The 26,103-nt window shown below is 40.6% G+C and overlaps 1 protein-coding gene across 1 annotated transcript in view; it reads right to left on the bottom strand.

Annotated features, from left to right (window-relative positions):
- LOC127969197 (inactive ubiquitin carboxyl-terminal hydrolase 54) overlaps positions 1 to 25,807 on the bottom strand; it is a 161,490-nt gene extending 135,683 nt beyond the window's left edge. The window contains exons 1-2 of the mRNA XM_052570998.1: positions 25,617 to 25,807; positions 6,145 to 6,814 (exon numbers count right to left, since the gene is read on the bottom strand). Of these exons, the coding sequence (XP_052426958.1) occupies positions 6,145 to 6,291 (147 nt within the window). The 5' untranslated portion in view covers positions 6,292 to 6,814; positions 25,617 to 25,807. The remainder of the gene's footprint in view (positions 1 to 6,144; positions 6,815 to 25,616) is intronic.
- Between the last annotated feature and the right edge of the window lie 296 nt (positions 25,808 to 26,103).

Here is a 26,103-nt window from a genome sequence, read left to right as displayed (position 1 = left end):
TTCTCCAGTCTTCAGTGTCAAATGATCCTCCAGAAACCATTCTAATGTGCAGATTTGCTGCCAAAGAAACAGTTCTTATTATTATTGTTGAAAACCATTAATATTTTTGTGAAAACTGTGATACTGTACATTATTATTTTCTTTGATAAATAGAAAGTTCAAAAGAACAGCATGTATCTAATACCGAAATGTATGTAATAATGTACCAGTCTTTACTTTTTCCTTTGATCAGTTTAATGCATCTCTGTTGAATATATGTATTTATTTAGCTTGAGGTGGCACAATGTAACTTTAATAACATTTAAACACATTATCTGTCTGACAGACTGTAAAAAATCTTGAAAAGTACTTTTAGGAAAAGGCACCCACTTCACAGAATGACCCTGCAGTAGTTTAGGTACTTCTGCAGACATTTTAAAATGAGATATGATTAGACTCTTCATGAATAGAAAATAGAAAAAAAAAATGAGATATGATTAGACACTTCATAATAAGTACATGATTAAAAAGTGTATTAATTATTTCAGCAAGGTTATCTCAGGAAACCGTAAAGTAAGCCCTGGGCTTTCAACTGAAGCTCTTCCAGATTTCAGAGCAAAAAAAAAATCTTGCTAAATTAAGAGCCTTTCGTGTTACTTAAGACGCAGTGGGATGGGAATGTGCATGAAGGGGGAAATTTAGAACTCAACTTCCAAGCTTAAATTAAACTCCTAATCTCTGGAGGAGTCTGATGAGACCCTTTCCAAACTGATATTAGGTAGAGCTTCGTAGTTCTCGGAGCAAACTGCCTTCCAATATAGCAGACTTAAAGAACTAGTTCACCCATAAATGAACTCACCCTCATGTTGTCCCAAACCGGACTCTCTCTTCAGCATAACACATAACACTATAGTAGGGGCCAATGTTATTTCTGACCTCAAACATCTTCAAATTAAAAAAATAAATAAATAATCATTTTTTCTGTTCCACTTAAAAGGACAGATTACCCAAAAATGAAAATTCTGTCATTATTCACTCACCCTTAAGTTGTTTCAAACCTGAATGAGCTTTCGCAGAACATAAAAGAAGAGGGCGAATAAATACTGACACAACTTTTAATTTTGGTGTGAACTATCCCTTTAATTCTAGGAGGAAAAAACAACAATGAAGTACATATTGGTCCCCATGATACAGAACCCATTTAGCCGAGCATCTTTCCAGCACTGTGCTCAGACCACAGGATTGGTATAATAGCCCATTTTTATTTTTCATTACCTATTAATAAGTCTGAACTGCGAGATGAAGCCTGGACCTTTTGCTCCCATGCACCTGCTGGCCTGATCTGGCTGAAAATGAGTGCATCCATCGCTGAGCTCATTTCAGAAAATCTCAAACAGATCCATATAATGCTGGACTTGGCTTTTGACTGAAGCGCTCCAGAGGGTCCACGTTAACCCATTTACAAAAGCACACTCAGGACACATGATGCATAAGATCCTTTGGAGAATCAGCTGCAGTGCTACAGTGTCTCACACATGATGAGCCAATCTAGAAGGGCCTCGCTAATAGAATTTCTGTCTAACGTCTGATAAGAAGTTAGTTTGCCTTCACTGGATCCGTGATTTGATTTAGCTCTTTCAAGTAAGGAGCGAATGAACAAAAAGGAAAAATGAAAAACACCCTCCAGCATAATTCTGCTCCCTCATCCCTGTCCAGCGCTGTTACAGCGACTATAAAGTGATTATTAAGGATTCCTCTAAAGTGGGCAGAATAAAAATTTTATGATATGATAACTTTTTCCTCACTTACTTTTTTTAATCGTATCTTCCTCAGCTGGGCATGTGCAGTAGTTATACATATCCATCTATCTGTGTATTAAACACATTTTAGAGTTTTTGTTTTGATCTTTTTGTACAATTAAACTAAATGAGATGACAAATGCTACCTGGTGTGTATGTATATATATGTGTAATATAAGAACAAAAAGACCTACTAACTAGACCCATGTTGTTTTCAGTATCACGTATGGAATCGGATGACTTTTGGAGAAGCGTTCGATGCTACGCTGGGTAGGTAACAGAGAGGGATGTTTAATTTATGAGCAGACAGACTGTTTGGCCAGACAGATTGGTGTAAGTGAGGACAGCCTACAAGGAAGACCCAGATAAAGCTCTGCTAAACTGGGACCGGCAGAGACCAACAGTGACATCAGATACAGCAGCATGAAAAAGAGAGAATGGAAGAGAGAAACAGAGAGAAATCCATAACACTCTGAATGAACTCTAAAGCCAACCCAGAATACTAATACTGCTTCATCTGCGCAACAACTTGAGCGATCACGTTTGTTCTGAGCTGTTCACAAAGTCCAAGAAAAAGCCTTTTGCCATAACTACCAAAACTAAGTGAACTGAGAAAGTGTAAATGTCAAATGAAAACCGTTTTCTTCCCTACACTGTTTTAATGGTTAAATTAAATTGTATTAATCAAAAAGCATGTCTAAATAATTTAACTCATAAAACTTTATAAAGAAAAATGAACAATAATATTGTTAAGGCCCTATAGAATAAATTTATTTCTCTCTTTTTTATCTGGTAAAGTTTAAAGATGCATTGTGATTTTTTCCAAATATTAATTTAAATGTACTATAATAAGTATTTATAAATTATACTAATAATGTAAAAGTAGCAGTAGCAACAGTATGCAAATTTGATTAACCAAAACAATTATTAAATACTATTGAATTAATTAATAATTAATATTAATATTAATATTAATAACAACAACAAAAAATGTTTCTTGAGCACCAAATCTGTCAGGTATTGGTAAGGGAGGAACTCAGGTGCAGACAGGGATTCTCAAACAAAGGGTTTATTACAAAAAGGGGAAACAAAAACCCACGAGGGGGGAAAACACGGAGCAAGGTAAAGACTAAATAACTAAAACAGGACTGGACTGACAAGATAAACAAGGACTCTAAATACTAACTATAAACAAACACTCACGGTAATACAAACACTTCTTAAGGCACAATCACAGAGTGGAACAATCACAGGTACAATGAACCGACGCAAGACAGAGCACACTAGGAGATCTAAATAGGGGTACTAATCAAGACGCGACAGGTGTTACAGATAGGACAATCAAGACACGACTAGGTTAACAAGGGGGGCGGGGCAAGGGAACGAGACAACACAAGCGCATGGCCCAAAGACAAGGCCATGCGCTTGTACACAAAACATGGGTCTGTCATGATCCTGCCTCAAGACTAGGAAAAATCAAGGACACGAGGGCAGAATCATGACAGAACCCCTCCCTTAAGGAGCGGCTTCCAGACGCTCCTCAAGGGAACATCAAACACGGGACACGACTGACATGACAGACTGGGACACAGACACAAACCAACAGGACATGACAAATAATAACAATGGCAAACATGAATACACAACAGCAGGGTTGGGGTGACAAATCAAAAAAAACAAACAGGGAAGGGGAGGGGGCGGGACCACAAAGCTCATGGGGGACAGACCAGGGCGGGTGGGAGGGGTAGGAATCTTAGGAGGACAGGACAAAGGCTGACGACGGGGGGTACGGGCAGGTCTGGGTGGTGAGGGGCGGGGAGGGGTCTCGGGACAACTGACCGGGGACATGACGGGAGCAGACAAGGGACGCGGGGCAACACTTACGGGACGCGGGGCAAGACTTACGGGACGTGGGGAGACGACATCTACTGGACACGGGGGGACAACATCTACTGGACACGGGGCCACATCCACGGGACACGGGGCCACATCCACGGGACACGGGGCCACATCCACGGGACACATGACTACACTCACGGGACACGGGGAGACGACATCTACGGGACACGGGGAGACGACATCTACGGGACACGGGGCCACATTAACGGGACACGGGGCCACATCAACAGGACACATGACTACATCAGCAAGACACGGGGCAACACTCACGGGACACGGGGAGACGACATCTACGGGACACGGGGCCACATCAACAGGACACGGGGCCACATCAACAGGACACGGGGCCACATCAACAGGACACGGGGAGACAACGGCTGGACACTTAGGACTTCTGGGGACAGGGTCAGGGGACAAAACAGGACTGACGGGGACTTCTAGGATTTGGACAAGACGGGACAAATAATCAGAAAAGGCTTTAGCAGCCAGGACAATTGGCATCTCCTTACGAGATGAGACAGACTGTACAAGAGTCTTTGCTGCAGAGTCGGCCGCGGCTCTCTCCTCCGCTCTCACGACTGCAGACTTGAATACGGCTCTCTGTTTTGCCGGCTCGGGCACGCCAGCGCTCTTCGCTGCTGGCTCGGGCACGCTCACCGCTGCTGGCTCGGGCACGCTCACCGCTGCTGGCTCGGGCACGCTCACCGCTGCTGGCTCGGGCACGCCAGCTCTCAACGCTGCTGGCTCGGGCACGCCAGCTCTCAACGCTGCTGGCTCGGGCACGCCAGCTCTCAACGCTGCTGGCTCGGGCACGCCAGCTCTCAACGCTGCTGGCTCGGGCACGCCAGCTCTCAACGCTGCTGGCTCGGGCACGCCAGCTCTCAACGCTGCTGGCTCGGGCACGCCAGCTCTCAACGCTGCTGGCTCGGGCACGCCAGCTCTCAACGCTGCTGGCTCGGGCACGCCAGCTCTCAACGCTGCTGGCTCGGGCACGCCAGCTCTCAACGCTGCTGGCTCGGGCACGCCAGCTCTCAACGCTGCTGGCTCGGGCACGCCAGCTCTCAACGCTGCTGGCTCGGGCACGCCAGCTCTCGACGCTGCTGGCTCGGGCACGCCAGCTCTCGACGCTGCTGGCGCGGGCACGCCGGCTCTCGACGCTGCTGGCGCGGGCACGCCGGCTCTCGACGGTGCTGGCACGGGCACGCCGGCTCTCGATGCTGCTGGCACGGGCACGCCAGCTCTCAACGCTGCTGGCACGGGCACGCCAGCTCTCAACGCTGCTGGCACGGGCACGCCAGCTCTCAACGCTGCTGGCACGGGCATCCAGCATTGCCTCCTGTCTGCTGAGTTCCATTGCGTCGGTTCATTCTGTCAGGTATTGGTAAGGGAGGAACTCAGGTGCAGACAGGGATTCTCAAACAAAGGGTTTATTACAAAAAGGGGAAACAAAAACCCACGAGGGGGGAAAACACGGAGCAAGGTAAAGACTAAATAACTAAAACAGGACTGGACTGACAAGATAAACAAGGACTCTAAATACTAACTATAAACAAACACTCACGGTAATACAAACACTTCTTAAGGCACAATCACAGAGTGGAACAATCACAGGTACAATGAACCGACGCAAGACAGAGCACACTAGGAGATCTAAATAGGGGTACTAATCAAGACGCGACAGGTGTTACAGATAGGACAATCAAGACACGACTAGGTTAACAAGGGGGGCGGGGCAAGGGAACGAGACAACACAAGCGCATGGCCCAAAGACAAGGCCATGCGCTTGTACACAAAACATGGGTCTGTCATGATCCTGCCTCAAGACTAGGAAAAATCAAGGACACGAGGGCAGAATCATGACACAAATCTGCATATTATAATGATTTCTGAAAGAGGATCAATAAAATAATATTAACAGTGATATTATTAACAATAATAATAGTTATTTTAAACAGTAATAATATTTCACAAATTTAATTTAATTCATTTTCAATTTCAATTAAATTAATACAGACTTGGTGAGCATGACTTTTTAGCTACTTTTTTATTTTGATAAAAAGACATGTAGCTGATAATATCTACAATTGTCAATATCAAGCCAATAAAATAATTTCATAATTTCATAGTTTAAAAAAAAAAGTTTTTACACTATAGAAATGTAATGGAAATTTACATAGATTTGTAAAAACAAATATGTGGTTAATTTCTTGAATATTTTTAAGGCCTGGACATCCTATTTTTCCCTGATTCCCTGATATATCCAGGTTTTCCATGACTAAAGGAACCCTGCTAGTATTATGATAAAGTTATGATAGTTTATAATAAAGCTACAGGCCAAATGTTCAGTACACTCCTCAAAGCCAAGTTTTACAAGCGTTTGCCACTTGGCATGGACCCTGTGTGAACAGCATCTGTAAATGAAAAACCCATAAACATAATAGAAACATAAAGCAAATTTCGGTCCTACCTGCAGTGCGCTGTTTAGGAAGCAGCTGTTCTGACCCGGCTCATTGCTCAGGCCTTTGCTGGGAGCGATGGAGGTCATGGTGCGTGGGTTAAACATCCCCTGCAGCCCGCTGCTGCCTGAAGCAAAGTAGTTCCGCTTCCACGACATGGGTCCAGCTCCGCTCCGCTCCCCACTCCAATCACCACAAGAGCCAAGTCCTTCCCCAGCTAATCACGCTGGAGGAGGAGGGCATCCTGAACACGGTGCAGATGAGTGTGTGTGAGTGAGTGTGTGAATGCGAGAGAGAAAGAGTGCAGAGAGCGTCTGTGCTGGGCTGGTCTCTATGTTACTCCCATGAGAGAGGGTTTGGTCATTGAATACAAAATGAAAAGTATAATGAAGAATTCTGCTGGGGTTTGGTAACAGGTGTGAATATAAAGATGATGTTTTCTCTTGAGAAGGGCGGGAGGATCTCAGTAATGTCTGTCTGTCGTGACTAAATGGCTCCCCACACCTGGGACGGTAAAGTGGGGTCAAATGTAATGACTGGCCTGGTTAAAGCCAGCTGTGTGACAGTTGCAGTGTTTGCTGGAGGACGTGTGGTCCGAGACACTGTCCTCACACTGTGATGTAAGCTCCCTGCTTTTCACCTCTGAGTCTTCCCAATATCTCCTCTCTTAGCCCAGCTGATCTGAAAAATAAATAAGAATAAATTACATTCAAAAATGTTCCTTTTATTTTTCAAAAAACAAGCTCAGGTGAGACCACCTGCTGGTTGGTCTAGGGCAAAAATATTCATTTTCTCTGCCCATTTTTTTTTTACTTTAACATAGCTTTGAGTGTTCTGTTGTACTCTCCTTGCACAAAAGAACATGTAATCCTTTCAGAACATAAATGTGATAAATTACTTTGTGGATTCTGCGTCTCAGATATGCACCATGCCCCTTTTCATCTCTCTCTCCTCTCTGATTGGCTAATCCAAAGAAATAAATATTTTACAAACGAAAGGTTTTACAAGTAAAGATGTTTTTGAAGTTTAATATGTTCACCAAAGCTCAGCAGAAAAAAAGGTAATATTGTGAAATAAAAGAAAAAAGAAAAAGAAAAAAAGAAAATGTTGTATAATTTAGTCCTGTGAAATCCAGCCATTACTCCATTCGTCTAAAGAATTTCTTCAAAGTCACATGATATTTAGAAATCATTCTAATATGCTGATTTGATAATAATAATAATAATAATAATAATAATAATAATAATAATAATAAATCTTATTATCACAGTTAAATACACCATGACATTTATTACAAAATAAATAAAAAACTATGATTCATGATTTTCATGATTCTTTGATTAAAAGAAACTAAAAATAGCAGCATATCTTTTGTAACATTATAAATGCCTTTACTGTCTCTTTTGAACAATTTAACGTGCCCTTGTTGAATAAAAGTAATAATTTCTAAAAAATAAAATAACAATAATAATAAAATAAAAGTGTTTGGATATGCCTCAAATTAAACTACTATGAAATAACCAATATACTGTACAAACCACCACATATCTGTTGAATTTTATATTAACATGGTATTTTTCCAATTCTACAATGATCATAAATGCATATTTTCATATTTTATTGAGAGACTACATGTAACATTTGTACCTAAAAAATGAATCTGTCTCACCACAGCACCATTCAAAATTAATGTATAACTTGAGTAAAAATGCTAACTCGATGCTTAAAAGGAAAAATACATCTCCTTATGCATTAGTAAATTTGAACCTAAAATCTTTATGTTGAAAGAAAAAAGTTTACAGCCAGGTTATATGTCAAGTATTTTGTGCTTTTACTCCTCTTGTATGTACTTAAAACCAGACTAGCACACTGACTGCCATGTAAATATTTCAACCACGGTATACATGCAAAATCTCCACTGTTTTCAACCTGGAAAAAGTGAGTGAGAGAGGAAGGTAAAGAGGGAGAGGAAAGACAGCAGTACTGCAGAGACACAGCTTGCATCAGAGAGCTGTCCTGCCAGGTTGGAGGCAGCGGCATGCTGAGCAAATGTCCTATTCCCACTACTATATAAATACATGCCCACGTTAACACACACAACACACACTCTGTCCACATGGTCCAGAGGCCCCGCAGTGTGTCCTGTTCTCCTGAGGCAGAGGCATGAAGAGGGATGTTCTGATGTGGAAGAACAGTGAGTGTGACAGACCTGAGGCAAGTGTTACACGGGGTCAGGGAGAAACATCTTTCCTGCTCTTCTTAATCAGGGTCATCTCTGTGGAAGCTCTAACTGCCTGCTGATCGATTCAATGACATAGTCATTTATTGAATTAAACTGAACTATTTCAGCTCAGATAAGGCTTATACTTACTGCAAAGCAATAACTGTTTGCCAATAAAAAAAAATATTTAAAAGTGAAATTTTAAGTATTTAAAAATATGAAATATTTTCCAAAACATGATCCACAAACTAATGTTTTAATTAAGAGTCATCTATTAAACAAAACAAAAGAGTATATAATTTTTTATTTATATATTATTTCATTTTTTCTTTTATTCCTATTATAATTAAAAGTAATAAATTAATGGAAAAATACACAATATTTAGACAAAGTTGTGAATATTTTTAAATATAAAAAATATTTTTTTTTTACATGTGAAATCTACGGAAGTTCTAAGCGGCCATGCATTATAATATTTTTTCTTCTCGTTTTCTCGTTATAACGGCTTAATTTTCTCGTTATCTCGACATAACGAAGTTCGTTTTCTCGTTATAACGACTTCATTTTCTCGTTTTCTCGACATAACGAAGTTCGTTTTCTCGACATAACGAAGTTCGTTTTCTCGTTATAACGAACTCGTTTTCTCTAAGAAGTTACAAAACTGCGCCAGCAGGTGGCACTATAGACCTGAATATAACTGATAGGGTTGTTGTACACTATCCACTTTACTGTACGCGGACCGTCCTCGTGATCGCTATAATTTGTGCAGTCTTCATTACTGACATTTAATTCATTCATAAATGTTAAATATGCTTGAATCAATATGAATATTTTGTGTATTAAGTTCCTGCTAGATGCATGAGTTTCACCAACGCGTTCTGTGTCATAAAATAACTGCTTTATCAAAACCAAGGTTGACATCACTGTATTCTGTTTATCTACAGTAGGACGGGATTTAACGATTTAGGCTGATGTGCTTCTTTTCCTTATTACTAATCTTTATTGTTAACCATATTGATGAGAAATGTGATATATATGTAAAATCCATAGGCTTATTTAATTCAGTTTTGTTCTATAATGTTGTAATCTTTTTTTTCCACACACACACACACACACACACACACACACACACACACACACACACACACACACACACTACATGTACACATGGACGCTCTTTTCAAACAGAAGCTTGTAACATACATGATATCTGCCACATCATATAATGACTACTACAAATTACAAATTATATATAATTTTATTTCAAATAAAGGGAAAATGAAAAGTGAGTTTAATCCAAGCAGCTCTAATTTCGCGGTGTTGCCATTTAAACATGTTAATTACAAAAACAAAACGTTCGTTGTACTGTCTCTGGAAAAATCAACAGTGATTGATCAGCCTTTATTTATATACAGTATTGTAGACGTTATTACCTAGGCGAAATATAGGCTACAGTATAGCCCCTGCATGGTTGTCCATCAGATGCCTGTCAAAGTTGAGTTCGTTACTATAGCAACAGTAAAACTGTCATGTCGTTATAATGAGAAAACAAACTTTTGTTATGTCGAGATAACGAGAAAAATAAGTCGTTATAACGAGAAAACGAACTTCATTATGTCGAGATAACGAGAAAAATAAGTCGTTATAACGAGAAAACGACTTTCGTTATGTCGAGATAACGAGAAAATTAAGTCGTTATAACGAGAAAACAAAAAGGAAAAAAAAATATAATGCATGGCCGCTTAGAACTTCCGTAGAAATCCAAACATCATGTACACATTGCTTACTTTGTCATCATTTATTTAAATCATTTTTTTATTTTAATGAAAATGTTGGTGTCCACGATATGCATTTTATGATGGTGCTGTTCATTTTTTAACTGTTTATTCAAAATTTAGTTGGTGTTTTTTTTTTTTTTTTTTATGAGCATACCTGAAAAAAATGACATTTTTTTAGTTATGAGAGTAAATCATGACACGCTGCTTTACATGCATGTATGTGTATCTTGATTTGCATAAAACAGGTGTGAATGCTCATTCTCAGTGGGCGGCACTGCTGAGGTCATTGAAGGAGTTATTCACGGAGGGGTCACATGACTTAAGTAGCACAGGGTACAACTGTGAGTCACGGGCTGCCATGACAACGACAGCGCAGTCCACCCCACCCCCATCCCAAGCCCGTGCCGGTCGATGCCCCGGCCGATACTGTCATACACTAGCTGGCACTGTGCAACCATTGCACCAGAGGGTTTATGCATTTACATAATGCACTGCAGAGCACAACACAGCCAACAATTACTGAGAGAGAGAGAGAGTGAACTAATGAGAGAGAGAGGAACGGGCCTCTCTGGTTATCCAAATAAGCTTAGCCCAATATGGCATCTTATAACTCACACACACAAGACCAACAGCTCTGAAAAGGCTGCGTCCTCTGGAGCCTGGCGGATAGGGCCATCTCATTAACCCAGCAACAATCAGACACTCGGGAACCAACCGATAGTACGCAGCTATCAATCAGACCAGGTCGGGATGAACTATGGGATCTAATCGCCTCTTAGCTAGTGTGTTAGTAAACACGTTACGTAACACTCTGGTGCACTGTGTGGCGACCGCAAAGCCCCGCCTCCATACCTCCCAGTTCTGCAGGCCACCAATCCCCCCCAAACACACATGCATCTCCCTAAATCCCCTTTTAATTCCGTTAAATGGCAGAGTTCCAGTGCCACGCTGCCAGGATCCGCAGCCATGGAGATGCCTTGGCAATTGCTCAGAGGGCACTGGGATTCTACAAAGAGAGATGGATGAGCGTGGAGCCTCTCATGATCCCTGATCTTCACTTCTACTGGGCCTCCATATAAACGGCCCCAGGATTGTGTTTTACGCAGAGCAAACAGGACTGTGGTATACAGGGTGGAGAAACATTTTCATCAGGTTTCATTACAAAAGAAACCCAAGCAGACAGAGTGAAATATATCAAACTCTTTAATTGGGTTCATTCATTTAAAATGTGAAGCTGTTTCATGAATACAACCAAGCTTCAAATTTAACTTGTTTTTCACACTTGCTAACTGAGAAAACTAAGAAGGTCTACCGGGTGTAAATATTTCTTAATGACCTTGAAATTGTATTTCTCTCTCTTTAAAAAAAATAATAAAATTCCACAAAATATTAAATTTTTGTGTTCTTGTCTTGCATATTTGATACAAACATCACATTATATATGAAGTTAGCCAGTCTCAATCTCACTGTAAAACTGCATGAATGAATGAATGAATGTATGGATGGAAGGATGCTTATTCTAAGAAATATTCAACACATTTCTGGCCAATAGAGTGCTGGGGAAAAATTATCCTAATTGTCAGCTGAGGCAAAATTTTGAAAATATTTACTGTTAATATTTACTTTAAAAAATGTTGAGAAAAAAAATTTTTAAAAAAAGAGTTGCTGAGATTTTTATTCTATATTTTTGAAAGAAGTGTTATGCTCACTTGGCTGCATTTGTGCGAAAAAATAGAGCAATATATTTTTTACAAGTTAACATAACCTTTTTTATTATTTTAATCTATTTTATAATGTAATTTATTCCTGAAATGGAAAGAAATATGAACAGTAATGCAGTAATTTCTCCAGACCTCAGTGTCACATTATCCTCTAGACATTTTTTTAATTATTATCACTGTCGAAACAATTGTGCTGCTTAATATTTTGTTACACGATACACTGTTTTTCTATTTTGTTTTTTAAATAGACTATTTTGTGACATTATAATTTTATTTTACTGTCACTTTTGATCAATTAAATGATTGATGATTGTAATAAACAAATCTCCATATTCATCGGGAAGAAGGAGGCGGGAACCGGCGCACAATCAAAAAGCACTTTAATAATCAAAAGTAAATACAAAACGGCGCACCAGCCCCTCACGGACGACTGGTGCGCATAAATAAAAGCCAAACACATAAAATAATGTCCCAGGCCTGGTCCTCTCTCGTCCTTCACGGTCGTCACTCCAGTTTTATATCCTTCCATCTCCTACGTGGGACTCGATACCGACGGTGGGGCTCAGGTGTAGCTCATCTCCAATCACTACACCTGGCCTCACTCCTCGTGCCCACGCCTCTCGGCCCCGCCCCACTCGCCACATACCCCCATCGCCCCTCGCAGGCCGGGGGGTACCCTCGAGACTGCGCTCTACTCCCCCCCCCCCCCCTTCCCTCCGGGGGGGACCGCTCACGGGGACCTGCGGGAACCTGGGGGTAGGACAGACGAGGCGAGAGAAAAGGAGATGGAAGGAGGAGCGACAGGGACGAGAGAGGGGAGAGAGGAAAAAAAAAAAAAAAAAAAAAAAAAAAAAAATCCGGTTCCCGGACGCACTGCTGCTCGGCCCTCCACCGGCTGGGTGATCTCCTCCGCGGTGCCCGGCGGTGGCACTGGACGGCCCTCGGCGGACGGCACGACACTCCTCCGCCGCCCGGTGGACGGCGACGGCTCCTCCGATTTTGGGCAGCGGCAGGAGTCCCCCGTTCCCTGCCCCTCCGGATTCCGTCACGGAGGCGGCAGGCTCCGGCCCCCTGGCGAACGGCGCCGACTCCTCCGCTCCCTCACGGACGGCAGCCGCCCCTCCATATCGTGGGCGGTCGGCAGCGAGCTCGCCCGTCCCCGGCAACTCGCTCCAGCCCACCGCCTCGAGCGTCCCTGGCGGCACATACTTCGCCTGCTCGAGGGCACCGCGGATTCACCACAGCTGCGAGGGATCTTCAGCAGCGCGTCCCTCCTTCTCCCGGGTTTCGGCACCACTGTAATGATATGCAAATCTCCATATTCATCGGGAAGAAGGAGGCGGGAACCGGCGCACAATCAAAAAGCATTTTAATAATTCATAAATAAATACAAAACGGCGCACCAGCCCCTCACGGACGACTGGTGCGCACAAATAAAAGCCAAAACATAAAATAATGTCCCAGGCCTGGTCCTCTCTCGTCCTTCACGGTCGTCACTCCAGTTTTATATCCTTCCATCTCCTACGTGGGACTCGATACTAGCGGTGGGGCTCAGGTGTAGCTCATCTCCAATCACTACACCTGGCCTCACTCCTCGTTCCCACGCCTCTCGGCCCCGCCCCACTCGCCACATACCCCCATCGCCCCTCGCAGGCCGGGGGGTACTCCCGAGACTGCGCTCTACTCCCCCCCCCCCCCCCCCCTTCCCTCCGGGGGAGACCGCTCACGGGGACCTGCAGGAACCTGGGGGTAGGACAGACGAGGCGAGAGAAAAGGAGATGGAAGGAGGAGCGACAAGGACGAGAGAGGGGAGAGAGGAAAAAAAAAAAAAAAAAATCCGGTTCCCAGACGCACTGCTGCTCGGCCCTCCACCAGCTGGGTGATCTCCTCCGCGGTGCCTGGCGGTGGCACTGGACGGCCCTCGGCGGACGGCGCGACACTCCTCCGCCGCCCGATGGACGGCGACGGCTCCTCCGGTTTTGGGCAGCCGGCAGGAGTCCCCCGTTCCCTGCCCCTCCGGATTCCTTCGCGGAGGCAGCAGGCTCCGGCCCCCTGGCGAACGGCGCCGACTCCTCCGCTCCCTCACGGACGGCAGCCGCCCCTCCATATCGTGGGCGGCCAGCAGCGAGCTCGCCCGTCCCCGGCAACTCGCTCCAGCCCACCGCCTCGAGCGTCCCTGGCGGCACATACCTCGCCAGCTCGAGGGCACCGCGGATTCACCACAGTGGCGAGGGATCTTCAGCAGCGCGTCCCTCCTTCTCCCGGGCTTCGGCACCACTGTAATGATAAAAACGCCATATTCATCGGGAAGAAGGAGGCGGGAACCGGCGCACAATCAAAAAGCACTTTAATAATCAAAAGTAAATACAAAACGGCGCACCAGCCCCTCACGGACGACTGGTGCGCATAAATAAAAGCCAAACACATAAAATAATGTCCCAGGCCTGGTCCTCTCTCGTCCTTCACGGTCGTCACTCCAGTTTTATATCCTTCCATCTCCTACGTGGGACTCGATACCGACGGTGGGGCTCAGGTGTAGCTCATCTCCAATCACTACACCTGGCCTCACTCCTCGTGCCCACGCCTCTCGGCCCCGCCCCACTCGCCACAATGATAATAATAATGAGGGTAAAACATCAACCGTATGAAACATTACCCGGGATATTGTTTACTTACTGTGGGCTTTAAAAAAAAACATTAAAAAAAAGAAATAAAGAAAAATGCGGTAGCACACACACATGAATTAAAGGTAGAGAGACTGTCTGATTCCCGGTCCTTATCAGCATGACACAATTTAGGAGTGCAGCACTGCAGACTCCCAAAAGCCACAGCCTTTAACAGAGGCTTTATAGTGCTGCCACTGGAGACCAGACTCACTCATCCACAAACACTCTCAGGAGCCCTAAAGAGCACCTCACCATTTACACTGTCCTTCTAGTGACTGACCTAAACCATCACCTCCATCAGCTGCCCATTCACTCAAACTGATGAAGAGTCTTTGTGTTTTATAGCAATGATGTTCAATTTATAAATCAAATATTCTTTTTAGTCACAATTTTTGGGAATCAATCAGTTGAAATGATTCACAAAAACCTGTCAAATCAGACTAAATCGGTTGGGTCAACAGCTTAAAGAAAAGTGATTCCGCTGAACCATGTGTGAGTCTTCAAACATTCGCAAACACTCAGCCTAAAGCTCTCCTCTGATTGGTTGCTGTTTAGTTCAACCAATATCATATTTCTACAACTTAAAAACATAATTCAAAGTCTCTCTAGGTGTCTTGAACCCAGCTGCTAAATGGTCAATGATTCTTTCTTTCCATTCCAGAGAAAATGGAAGGCCATTCCACAACCAATCCATGACTGAACTAAATGGAGAAAAAGCACAAGTCATCAACACAGGCATGAGGAATCATTTCTTTAGCTAGCGATAAAGTAAAGGTATCGAATGAGAGATATAAAATCTCTTTGTAGATGGAATGCAATCAGTTGAAACTGGACCATTAGTTCAAAAGCTGAAGCATTCCCTGAACCTGGGGGCCACAGCACAGTCGGAAGCAGGCCTTCTGATGCCTGGAGCCTGCAGAGAGACTGACATCTGTCTGCATGAAGCTGCCGTGTCACCTCGCACCTCTCTCCGCCTCCCGCTGATAGGGTTTGCGTGACTGCAGCTCGCCAAACACAGCAGGAGAGATACGACGTGGAATTGTGAGGCTGAATCCAGTACAGTGTAATTCGGTGTCATTCATTGCTTGGGAATCAACAATAAGGATTTTCTTCAGCTTGCCCAGCTGAGTCAGAATTTAGTCACTGTCTGCACTTCCAACATTTTCACTGGACCCACCGCGAATAATGTATGGCTGTATGTCCAGGAAAAAAAAACTTGTGGAAATACACTACAGAAACATTATTAAAGTGTCCATATAATTTACACAAAATATTTATTAAATGGGTAACACTTTAGAATAGGTAGCACTTGTTAACTATTAACTAAGACATTTCTCTCAATAAATTCTTAATTTGCTGCTTATTAATAGTTAGTAAGGTAGTTAGGTATTGGGTAAGATTAGGGATGTAGAATAAGATCAAGTAGAATATTGTATTAATATGTTAATTAGCACTAATATATAGCTAATATTCTAGTAATATGCATTCTAATAAGAAACTAATAGCTGTTACTTATTCTAAAGTGTTACAAAAATTAACTATTCACAAATTTATTGTGATAAACTTAATTTTACAACATACAACCGTAACTGCTATATGCGAAAGCTACAAACTCATAAACACACTTTTGCCGATAAATTATGGCATATGATGCAAAAAAATTAACTGAAATGATGCTGCCAACACAAACAGACACTATAATTCAAAACTTCAGTAAAAATGTTTTGTTTTTGAAAGACATCTCTTATGATCATCAAGCTCATCAAGACTGCACTTATTTTAGAAAAAGACAGTAAAAGTTTTTTCGTAATTTAAAATAACTGTTTTTAGTTTAAATATACAATACCAGCCAAAAGTTTTTGAACAGTATTATATTTAATGTTTTTAAAGAGTTCTCTTCCACTCACCAAGCCTGCATTTATTTGATCCAAATTACAGCAAGAGCAGTAATATTGTGACATATTTTGCTTATTAAAAATAACTGCTTTCTATTTGAATATATTTGTAAATGTATTCCTGTGATAGTCTATAGTGTCACACGATCCTTCAGAAATATTGTTCTTTCGCAACTTTCTATTCATCAAAGAAAATTCTACTCTATAATAATAATAATACATGTTTTTTGAGCATCAAATCAGTATATTAGAATGATTTCTAAAGCATCATGTGACTGGAGTAATGATGCTGAAAAATTCAGCTTTGAAATCAAAGGAATAAATTACATTTTCAAATATATTCAAATAGAAAACAGCTATTTTAAATTGTACAAATATTTCAACATTTTAACATTTCAACTGTTGACAAATTCAACACAACTCTCTCATACTGACCCCACACCACTGGTCCATCATTACTACTGAGCCCTGCTGAGGAAACACTAGCAGGCTGTTGGAAGAAACGGTTGGATGCAGCAGCAGTTTTTTTCTCCTCACATGCGGGACTCTCCTCTCCTCCACTCGTTACGAAGCCAGGAGGATCTGTGATCCGCAGAGGAGGCGTGGGCGGGTAAACCTAGACCAGAGTAAACGCCGCCAGCACTGAGGAGTTTAGATGCCAGCACAACTGTTTCATTTCAAGGGACCTTTTAAAGGCTTTGTTGTCATTCAATTCAATTTTGCTGTGGTAAAGTGCACTTCAGGGGATAGACTCACATGCCAAGAGCAAACACAAGCTTTAGGCTGCATTTTCTCTTTACAATTTTGCCGTTCTCTCCTTTTTTTTCTGTCTAATTATAAAGTATTCTTCCTGTTCACTCATTATGGCAGCAAACCAAAGCAAAAAATAACACAAACATCTGCTGGTGGGGCTTTAAAGCTTGCCCATTTAATTGCATTAGCTTGGCGTTAATATTTTTATGTAATCATCGGCTCCTGTTGCGAATCCCATTTCAGCTACCATCCCCCTGTGAAAGCGGCGGGGCAATATTAAACTTGCGGTCACCTCTTAAAGTGAAGTGAAGTGAAGTGACATTCAGCCAAGTATGATGACCCATACTCAGAATTTGTGCTCTGCATTTAACCCATCCGAAATGCACACACACAGAGCAGTGAACAGAGCAGTTGTGCTCTTACCATCAGAGCACAACTATTTCCACTGTTCGGCTTCTCCAGGGAAAGAAAAATTAGCACGGACTTTCCTTCTCGTCTCCTCAAGAGACACCACGTGAAAGCAGACACATTAAATAACGGAGCACCCCCATGTCGCCTCAGGACCAGGAACTTCAAAGACGAGACCAAAAAGAGATAATAGAGGGAAACTGAAGAGAATAGTGAGGACTTTCGGCTAAGTCAATTTTAAGCCTCTCTCTCTCACACCCACACACACACACACAGACACACAAAATGCATTTTGGTACCGCTCACGTAATAATCACTTCCTAACAGCACAAAGGATGGAAAAGTGCTGTACAGTACATACACACCATGTTCCACCAGAGAGGAACTCCAGGATACAAGGAGACAAATTGTTATCAAATAAAGCCTAAAGTGGAATAGGATCTACTCAGAATAACAAACACACAAACAAACTGAATAAATAACCTCAGGAGAACAGATGGTTCCAAACCAGCTTTCGAACATCCCAACTGGAGATTGTCCTCAAAAGACAAACATAATCATCCAGAGCGAAGATATTCTTCCACTTCATTTAGAGCTATATTAAGCCAGGATTTTATTATGTTGGCCAATGGTCAGCTGACTCAACAAAATGACTGATATTTGTATGAGTGTATAATGGATGGGGGGAAAAAAACAACAGCAAAATGAACTGACAAAGTGGCAAAATTTCATCAAGCATTAATAGCAAAGTTATAAAGGCACAGACTCAAATTTCAAGTTAAGAATACGGTGGATACAATGTGGCGGAGAAGGAACAAATGCAGTTTTGGCAAGTGATCTGATGTGGGCTTTGAAGGTGAGAGGTGATACTGCCAAGACAATATTTTATGAAAGCACCATCAATATTAATACATATGTTGAATAAGGCATCTTCAGTTTTTCAGTTGAACTGTAATTACATTTACAGTAACTTGCCATTATGCATAATCTATTCATTTTTGGTCAGATATACAAAGGTTTTAAGTCATGAAAAGCATCAGATGGACACAACCTTTAAAAACAATCTAGTTATACAAGACTTCATTGAGACAACTATTCTTAACTAGTCATTCAGAGATCTCACAGAAAGAGTGGTTGATATTAAAACCTAGTCATTTCACACATCCTTAGTGTGTATGATGGTGCATACAAACATGAGATGGTATGTGAATGAGTCTTCTAACACTTTCTTTCGCTCCTGCTGTGGCAACAGAGTGTGATTACACTCCATTTTCTAGCCACACTCTTCTGTCCATCTTAAGCCCCTTTCACACTGCCATTCTGGCAAATACACGGGTAAAGTGTAATAATCACTTCCAAACAGCACAAAGTAGGATGGAAAAGTGCTGTACAGTACATGCACACCATGTTCCACCAGAGAGGAACTCCAGGATACAAGGAGACAAATTGTTATCAAATAAAGCCTAAAGTGGAATAGGATCTACTCAGAATAACAAACACACAAACAAACTGAATAAATAACCTCAGGAGAACAGATGGTTCCAAACCAGCTTTTTGAACATCCCAACTGGAGATTGTCCTCAAAAGACCAACATAATCATCCAGAGCAAAGACATTCTTCGTCTTCATTTAGAGCTATATTAAGCCAGGATTTTATTATGTTGGCCAATTGTCAGCTGACTCAAAAATGTTCACACTCGTGTGATGCCTTTTGAAAACTTTAGAATCAGCTGCAGGGCGGGATTTGCGCTGTGCTATGTTCCGCACACAAAATATTGCATTCGGTCATTCGGTGCACATGTGCACCGTACCGAAAGCCCTCTAACGAAACGGTCCGGTACGAATACACATATCGTTACACCCCTAATTGCAAGTATACTTCAGGTACACTTTAAATACCTTGCCTTTAAAGACCAGACCAATATTATTCAAAGATCATACAATTCCCATCAATAGTAACATTACTACACGTTTTAGGCTTAATATTAAGAAATGTGCATTAAGTTCATTAAATGTGACAAAGTAGTCATCCAAATAAAGTTTGTAAATAAAAACATTTTTCTATCAGTTAATTTCAAGCGATATGTCAATAAATTTGTTAATAGATTTTAACTATACTTATCACTTTTTTACTAGGTTATACACACACATACACACACACACACACACACAGGTATATTGCTTTGCCAATTCATACTGCATAACCCAAAAAACAAAGTCAAAAAATAAAGGTTTAGAGAGGATTTGTGAACTGGGAAAATGAAATTCAAGGTCTCTGACTGATAGACACTGTACATAACCCGAATATCATTGAATAGGCAAAAAGCAGCAGGACTTTATCACACTCCGGAAGATTATTTTTCCCATGAACCATCTCTTTCTGCAGGTCTGTCCCCCACAGGCAAAGTGGAGAACACACTGTGTCTGCTTTAAAGTTGTATCAGAGAATGGCTGTAGGAGAATAAGGATGAAATGCCCTGCAATGAGTTACTGCAAGAGGCTGCAGTGCTCTGATGAACTGCCAATCGGCTGGTACGATAAAGACTTCCACATGCATCTCTCTGCTCTGCGGAACCGCTTGATACTCCAGCATCCATCACTGAGGCTCGGCACCATCTGTGTTATAGGGAGTGACCTGAATCTGAGCCAGAGAGATGGAGAAAGCCACGTTTAAGTAGGAACACGGCACACACAGAAGCAGTCACGAAAGTCAACGTGATGACGTCTTTATGCTGTGGATTCCACTGATGGTACAGACGGAGCTTTCTGATGCCATTCTGGAGCAGTACGGGACGGAAATCTGATGTTTTTTCTTAAGTAGGACAGATGGAGTGCAATGTTTGGCATTAGTGTAAAAATGCCCATGAATATTCTTATCCAAACAAAAGCCTGAACTAATCCAAGTCATTATCTGCTTTGCTGAAAACCATATTTGTAACGAGCGCTGATGACAAAACATGTTTGAAGAATGAAAAACTCCTCAATGGATGGATATGCATAGAAAGTTGTCTCTCTGAGGAGAAGATGTGAAATGCAAAAAAGGATTGTCAGAGGAGAAAAAGTTACAAGGTCTTTAGTAATCCTACACTGACAAACACACTGGGCCTGTTGTGACTATTACATAATTGCCTGATCGTGATTATTTGATCAGCACTTAAAATTAAAATTATATTGCTAAATAAATGTCAAAATGTTACAATCGTGACAACCCCAACTCACAAAGTCGCTCTTATTCTGATGTAACATCCTAAGAACTGATTCACATGGCAATGCCACCATCACACTGTGCCCATCTGTGTGTGTACTTGGAAGTAAGAGAGCAAAAGGGATTCAAAGGAGGATAAATGAAGCTGTAGTCATGCATTTGAGCTTTAGACACTAAGGCTCTGTTCACACTACCCATGTTTTATTCAAACTAAATCTTAAGAACTGCCTGTAAGTGCTGAAATCTGACAGTGTAGTCAATATTCAGTATGTCCACTTAATTAATGTCAGGTGAATGATGACTCTTTATGAGAGTAGCTAGCTGTCATTGTGTACGATGGAAAATCTGATTAAGTTTTTAAAAAATCATAAAACTAAACAGATACAAAATGAAAGAAAAAGGAATTTGTCAAACAGTTTTTCTCCAAACTAGCTTCTGTGCAACTAAAAACAACATGAAACAACCTCAGCCTTAGTCAAGTGAAGCTCTAAAGTAAATGCCACAAGGAGTCTAAGCATCCTAAAACAATCTTACAGTATACCTTATACATGAAAAGGGCATCAACAGTGCCTGAGCTTTTGGGAAGAATGGGCCCATAAATGTTTCCTTCTCCAAACAAGTCCTTATTCTCAACACTTTCTCATCTGTGGTAATGCTGTCAAGTCATTTGTAAGTTTGTATGGTTATTAAGAATAAAAAATCTAATAAAAACATAGCTCAAACAGTAAAGCATGGTGCTTTCAAAGCCAAGGTTCAATACCAAGGAAATGCATCAACTAATAAAATGTATACCAGAATGCAATGTAAGTTTCTTTGAATAAAAATGCATTAATATATATTAGACAGTGGGTGCACTGCAAAGGAGAAAATGGATGAAACAGAAAAAGTTTATTATTTAATCTTTAAAAGTCCCAATAAATTGAAGCCAAATAAAAGAAAACGAAGTGAACTAGTGTGTTTCATTTTGAACAAAATTAAGTTAGTTTGGAGTTAATTTGGGGAATCTGAAGCCGCTAACCAAAGAAAACTTTCCATAAAAGTTAGCTCCAGCTGGTAAACACCTTTGAACTATTATTTGTCCATGGCGATTACATAACAGACGTGGAAATCCAGTCTGGTTCATTTGTTCTGTTCAGTTTTCAGAGCTGTTGAGGTCAGACATCTGTGTGTAAAAGCATGAACACAATGGAGAGCTGCTTTTTAATAGAAATTGAATTTGTAATTCTTATTGAAAGAGACTGACACTGTTTGTTCAAGTTTAATACAGTAAAGCTGCTTGTTTTGAAGCAATCAATCTTGGAAATACATCTGAAAAAACGCGGCCGTCTCATATTCAGGGTCTATACTTTGACATGTCAGTACTACAACCACAACAATAAGTTGTGCCAAATACATGTAAAACAAGTGAACCATGAAATACATAATGTGTGTTTGCGATCGCAAGTGAAAACTTAAAAAAAATTAAGCCTTACAGCAGCATGAGTTATGACTGTCATGTTATCGTGATGGGAACAAACTTTCTCTGTAAATTATTTTAAAATGTAAGACAGTATCCAGATTTGAAGACAATAATAAGATTTCACTTCTACTGTTAAAATTATTTGGTAGGCTACTATGAGATTGATATACTAAATGATATACAGGTAGGTCTATAATTCAGATGGGCTAACTGTTACTTTTATGGTGTATCTAAAAGTGTACATTTTTAAGTGTGATTGATGGTAAAATTTACCAATCTTTACCATACTTTCAGAACAAAAATTAAAAAAGGAAAAATATGCAATATGAAAATAATTTTAAAAATAAATATATAAATATAAATAAATGTATATATATATATATATAAGTAAGTAAAACACAAGATTTGGTTTCAAAAAGGATTTTTCCAAAAGGCAAATTTGGGTCAGTACGGTATATAAAGTCAAAATACCCCACAGATCATTTATTATATCATTTTGAAAATGTCTATTTTAAGTGGAAGCAGAAACAGGCTGTTTTCATGCATGTATCTTTAAATGCAAATGAGCTACTGCTATCGGCCCCTTTTTCAGAACAGGGCTGTGCCTTTACAGCTCGTATCTCAGTTACAAAAGTTACAAAAACACAGTCGGATATGTCTGTGAAGGTAAACAGATGGGAATCACATTTTTTATATTAGATCGGTGTATTAAGTGAGATCAGCATAAAATACAGTACCTACTGCTAATATGCCTCAAAGAATAAAAAAGAGCGGGGGCTCTGCTAATATGGCAGTGTCCGTCAACAGTCATGGGTGGAGTCTGTAAAATGTGACGTCATTTTGTAGCTTGTTCTGTGACACTGCTTATAATTTATGGGTATTAAAAAAGGAGCAGGTAGATTTTTTTCATTATAGGGTGGTTGTGTACACATGCGCTGCCAACACATGTATGTTCAAACAACATTTAAGGTGGAGCTAAATTCTAGGAGAATTAGCTTCTGGTCATGCAATATAAACATATTTCCTGCAGGTGCAATTTATTCAATGTAAAAATAATCACTTTAAGGACAGTTACTTCAAAACCGGGTTTACCAGATTAACATGATTATTGATCAGGTTTTATACATCTGTGTGTGGGATCCAGCCTGCTAGTGTAATGAATAAAACTGAATTGTTCTGTTTATCTCCTCTAAATGGCCCTGCATAGTGCCTGGGACAGGAGGGCTAAATTCGCAAATTCAGCACAGAAGAGGGAGCAGATCGCCAAGGTGCTGCTAATGCATATTGATGACTGTAGGTCCCTGAGGAAGTGACTCTGACTCACAAAAGAGGGCGTAGGCTTACATTAAACGGATACTTCAGATGGACCAATAGTGCATCATCACAGAGAACTCACAGGGAAGGCCTCTTCACATTCATTATTAGAGCTAATATAAAGACATGAAGGCGGGACATTATTTTGATTGTTGCTTTTTTGATGTAGGGGACACTGGCACCAATAATGAGGTCTGATATGCGTGATTATAGATAATATGCTTGAATTCATTACTTCCATGCGTCCTGTCATTTTTTTAATCTACAGAATGACTCACAAGAAGCAGAGGAACAAATGTGATGCCCGGAGCAACACTGGCAAAAAAATACAATGATACTCTGATTCTCTGCAATTTGCTTTCATCAAATTACATACCAGACTCATAATTCAAATACGTTCTCTATTAGTTCTGGAGTCGGTAATGATATAAAGGCAGTGGCGAAACGTAAGAAGAATGTGCTTTATGAGGAACTAGCTAATGCATTTTCAGTGCGAGAGGAGGAGAAGTAATCTTTTATTGATTGGGAGAGTGTGGCGGAGCTGGGCAGAGGAAGATTTACTGCTGGGCTGGGTTCATGAAAGCCTTGGAGAGATCCAACAAAGAGCTCTAGCTGGATGAGGTGGCCGCTACTGGGCCAACCGTATGACAAATAAATAAATAATGCCTTGTTAATGGAACAGCCTTCAACAATGTACACATGATGTAATATATATCCAAAGCATTCAACTGATGCTCTTAGAGAACCTGTCATTTTTTTTTATTTCAATATATTTATATCTTACACATTAAAAATATAAAAGTGTAGGTAAATATAGAAATATAAATATATATTTTATAACATTTTAATTTATGCATTTAGCAGAGACTTTTATCCAAAGCAACTTACAGTGCATTCAGGCCATACAGTTCTTTTTTTAAATGTGAATCATGTGCTTGATCTACCTGATACAGTATTTTCTACTCTTTACAGACCGTATACAATTTTCACACAAATTACATTTTGGAAAATTATTTCAAAGCAGTTTGTGTGCAATTCTGGAATAGAGATCAGCCAAAATGTAACTAAAAACTGTTTCTGATTTATATATATATATATATATATATATATATATATATACACATGCATGTATATATTTAAGAAAAATATTTTATGTTTATATATTAAATATATGTATATATACATTTTATGAATATTATATATTTATGTATTTTTTAATGCTGTATGTTTGTGTATATATATATAATATGCTGCGTATAAATGAAAACCATAATATATTGCATCAATTTAGCCAAAAAGAATTTTGACAACATCTTTGATTAATTTGATTAATTTTACTGGTTTATTTCTAAAACTAAACATATCCATCTTCTCGGCTCTTGAATTTATGGTTTCTTTGAGCAAAAAAAAAAAAAAAAGATTTAATGATCACAAAATAATTGAGTAATTTACCCATATATTTTGAATATAAATGCACTAGGCCTGAGTATCACTGGTATGAAAATCCAGCCTAATAATGTAATATCACAAGCGGAGGAGTAAAGAGCCTATCACTATTTAACAACGCAGCATAAATTTCAGCATATCACACTAAGCTGGCTGTGAGAGATATGGGAAAGTGGAGCCAGGGATCTCAGTGAGTTAGTGCTCATACAATCCAAGAATAAACCCCTCAGCCCTGGGATTCCTCTGCCTAAACGACACCACATATCATTAAAAGCACACTTTAGTTGATAATGGTCCATCCCTCCCACTTATCATCTCCTCAGAGGGACCTGATTTGAACCCAGGTCTTCAAATTGAACAGAACTTTGATCACAACTTCATGTAAATGCCTTCATTTTCAAAACAGCTCAAAGGCACAAATAGGAAGGGAGACTCGTAATACTTGCAGGGCCCCTTTTGATCACTTTTTTTATGAGCAATCTGTAGCATCAGTCTCTCTGATCCAAACATTTATCTAAAACAGTCAGAACTAATTAAACTAAACACTCCTAAAAAGGGATTAGCACACAGTATCAAGTCATCAGAGAGGAAGAAAGAGATAACAGACTGTTACTCACAAATATACTGTAGATGGAATAGTCACAGAAATGCTCCGAGCCAAGGTCACTGACCCTCAGAATCTGAGGATATGACAAACGGTGGACGATCTGAACACTCTAAAAACCTTTATGGCTGTACAACACTAATGCCCTTCTAAAGTTCAATATCAAATTGTTCATGCAGTCCTGTTCCTTTAAGCCAATTCCTCTGTTTTCTGATGCATGGAGGATGGAAAAACAGACACAATGGCTGACAGTAAATGGGTTCGGTACGGGTCAGTGACACCGCAGAGACCTGCACAATGTGCGATTCATGGTGTGAAACAACAAGCGAGTGATGAGAAACAAAGATCTCCCTGATGACCACACCGAGTTTTGCACACATTCGAATGACCACTTTATGCCAAACCACATGAGGACAAGCAGTGAGTAATTAAAAACAAATTCAGGAGGAACTGCAGTCTCCTGGTACCTTGCAACTAAAGCCCCTCAAATAAATGTCTAT

The sequence above is a fragment of the Carassius gibelio genome, chromosome B12 (assembly GCF_023724105.1).
Source record: "Carassius gibelio isolate Cgi1373 ecotype wild population from Czech Republic chromosome B12, carGib1.2-hapl.c, whole genome shotgun sequence".
In the NCBI taxonomy this organism is placed as follows: Eukaryota; Metazoa; Chordata; class Actinopteri; order Cypriniformes; family Cyprinidae; genus Carassius; species Carassius gibelio.
This window is presented reverse-complemented; position numbering and strand designations above follow the sequence as displayed.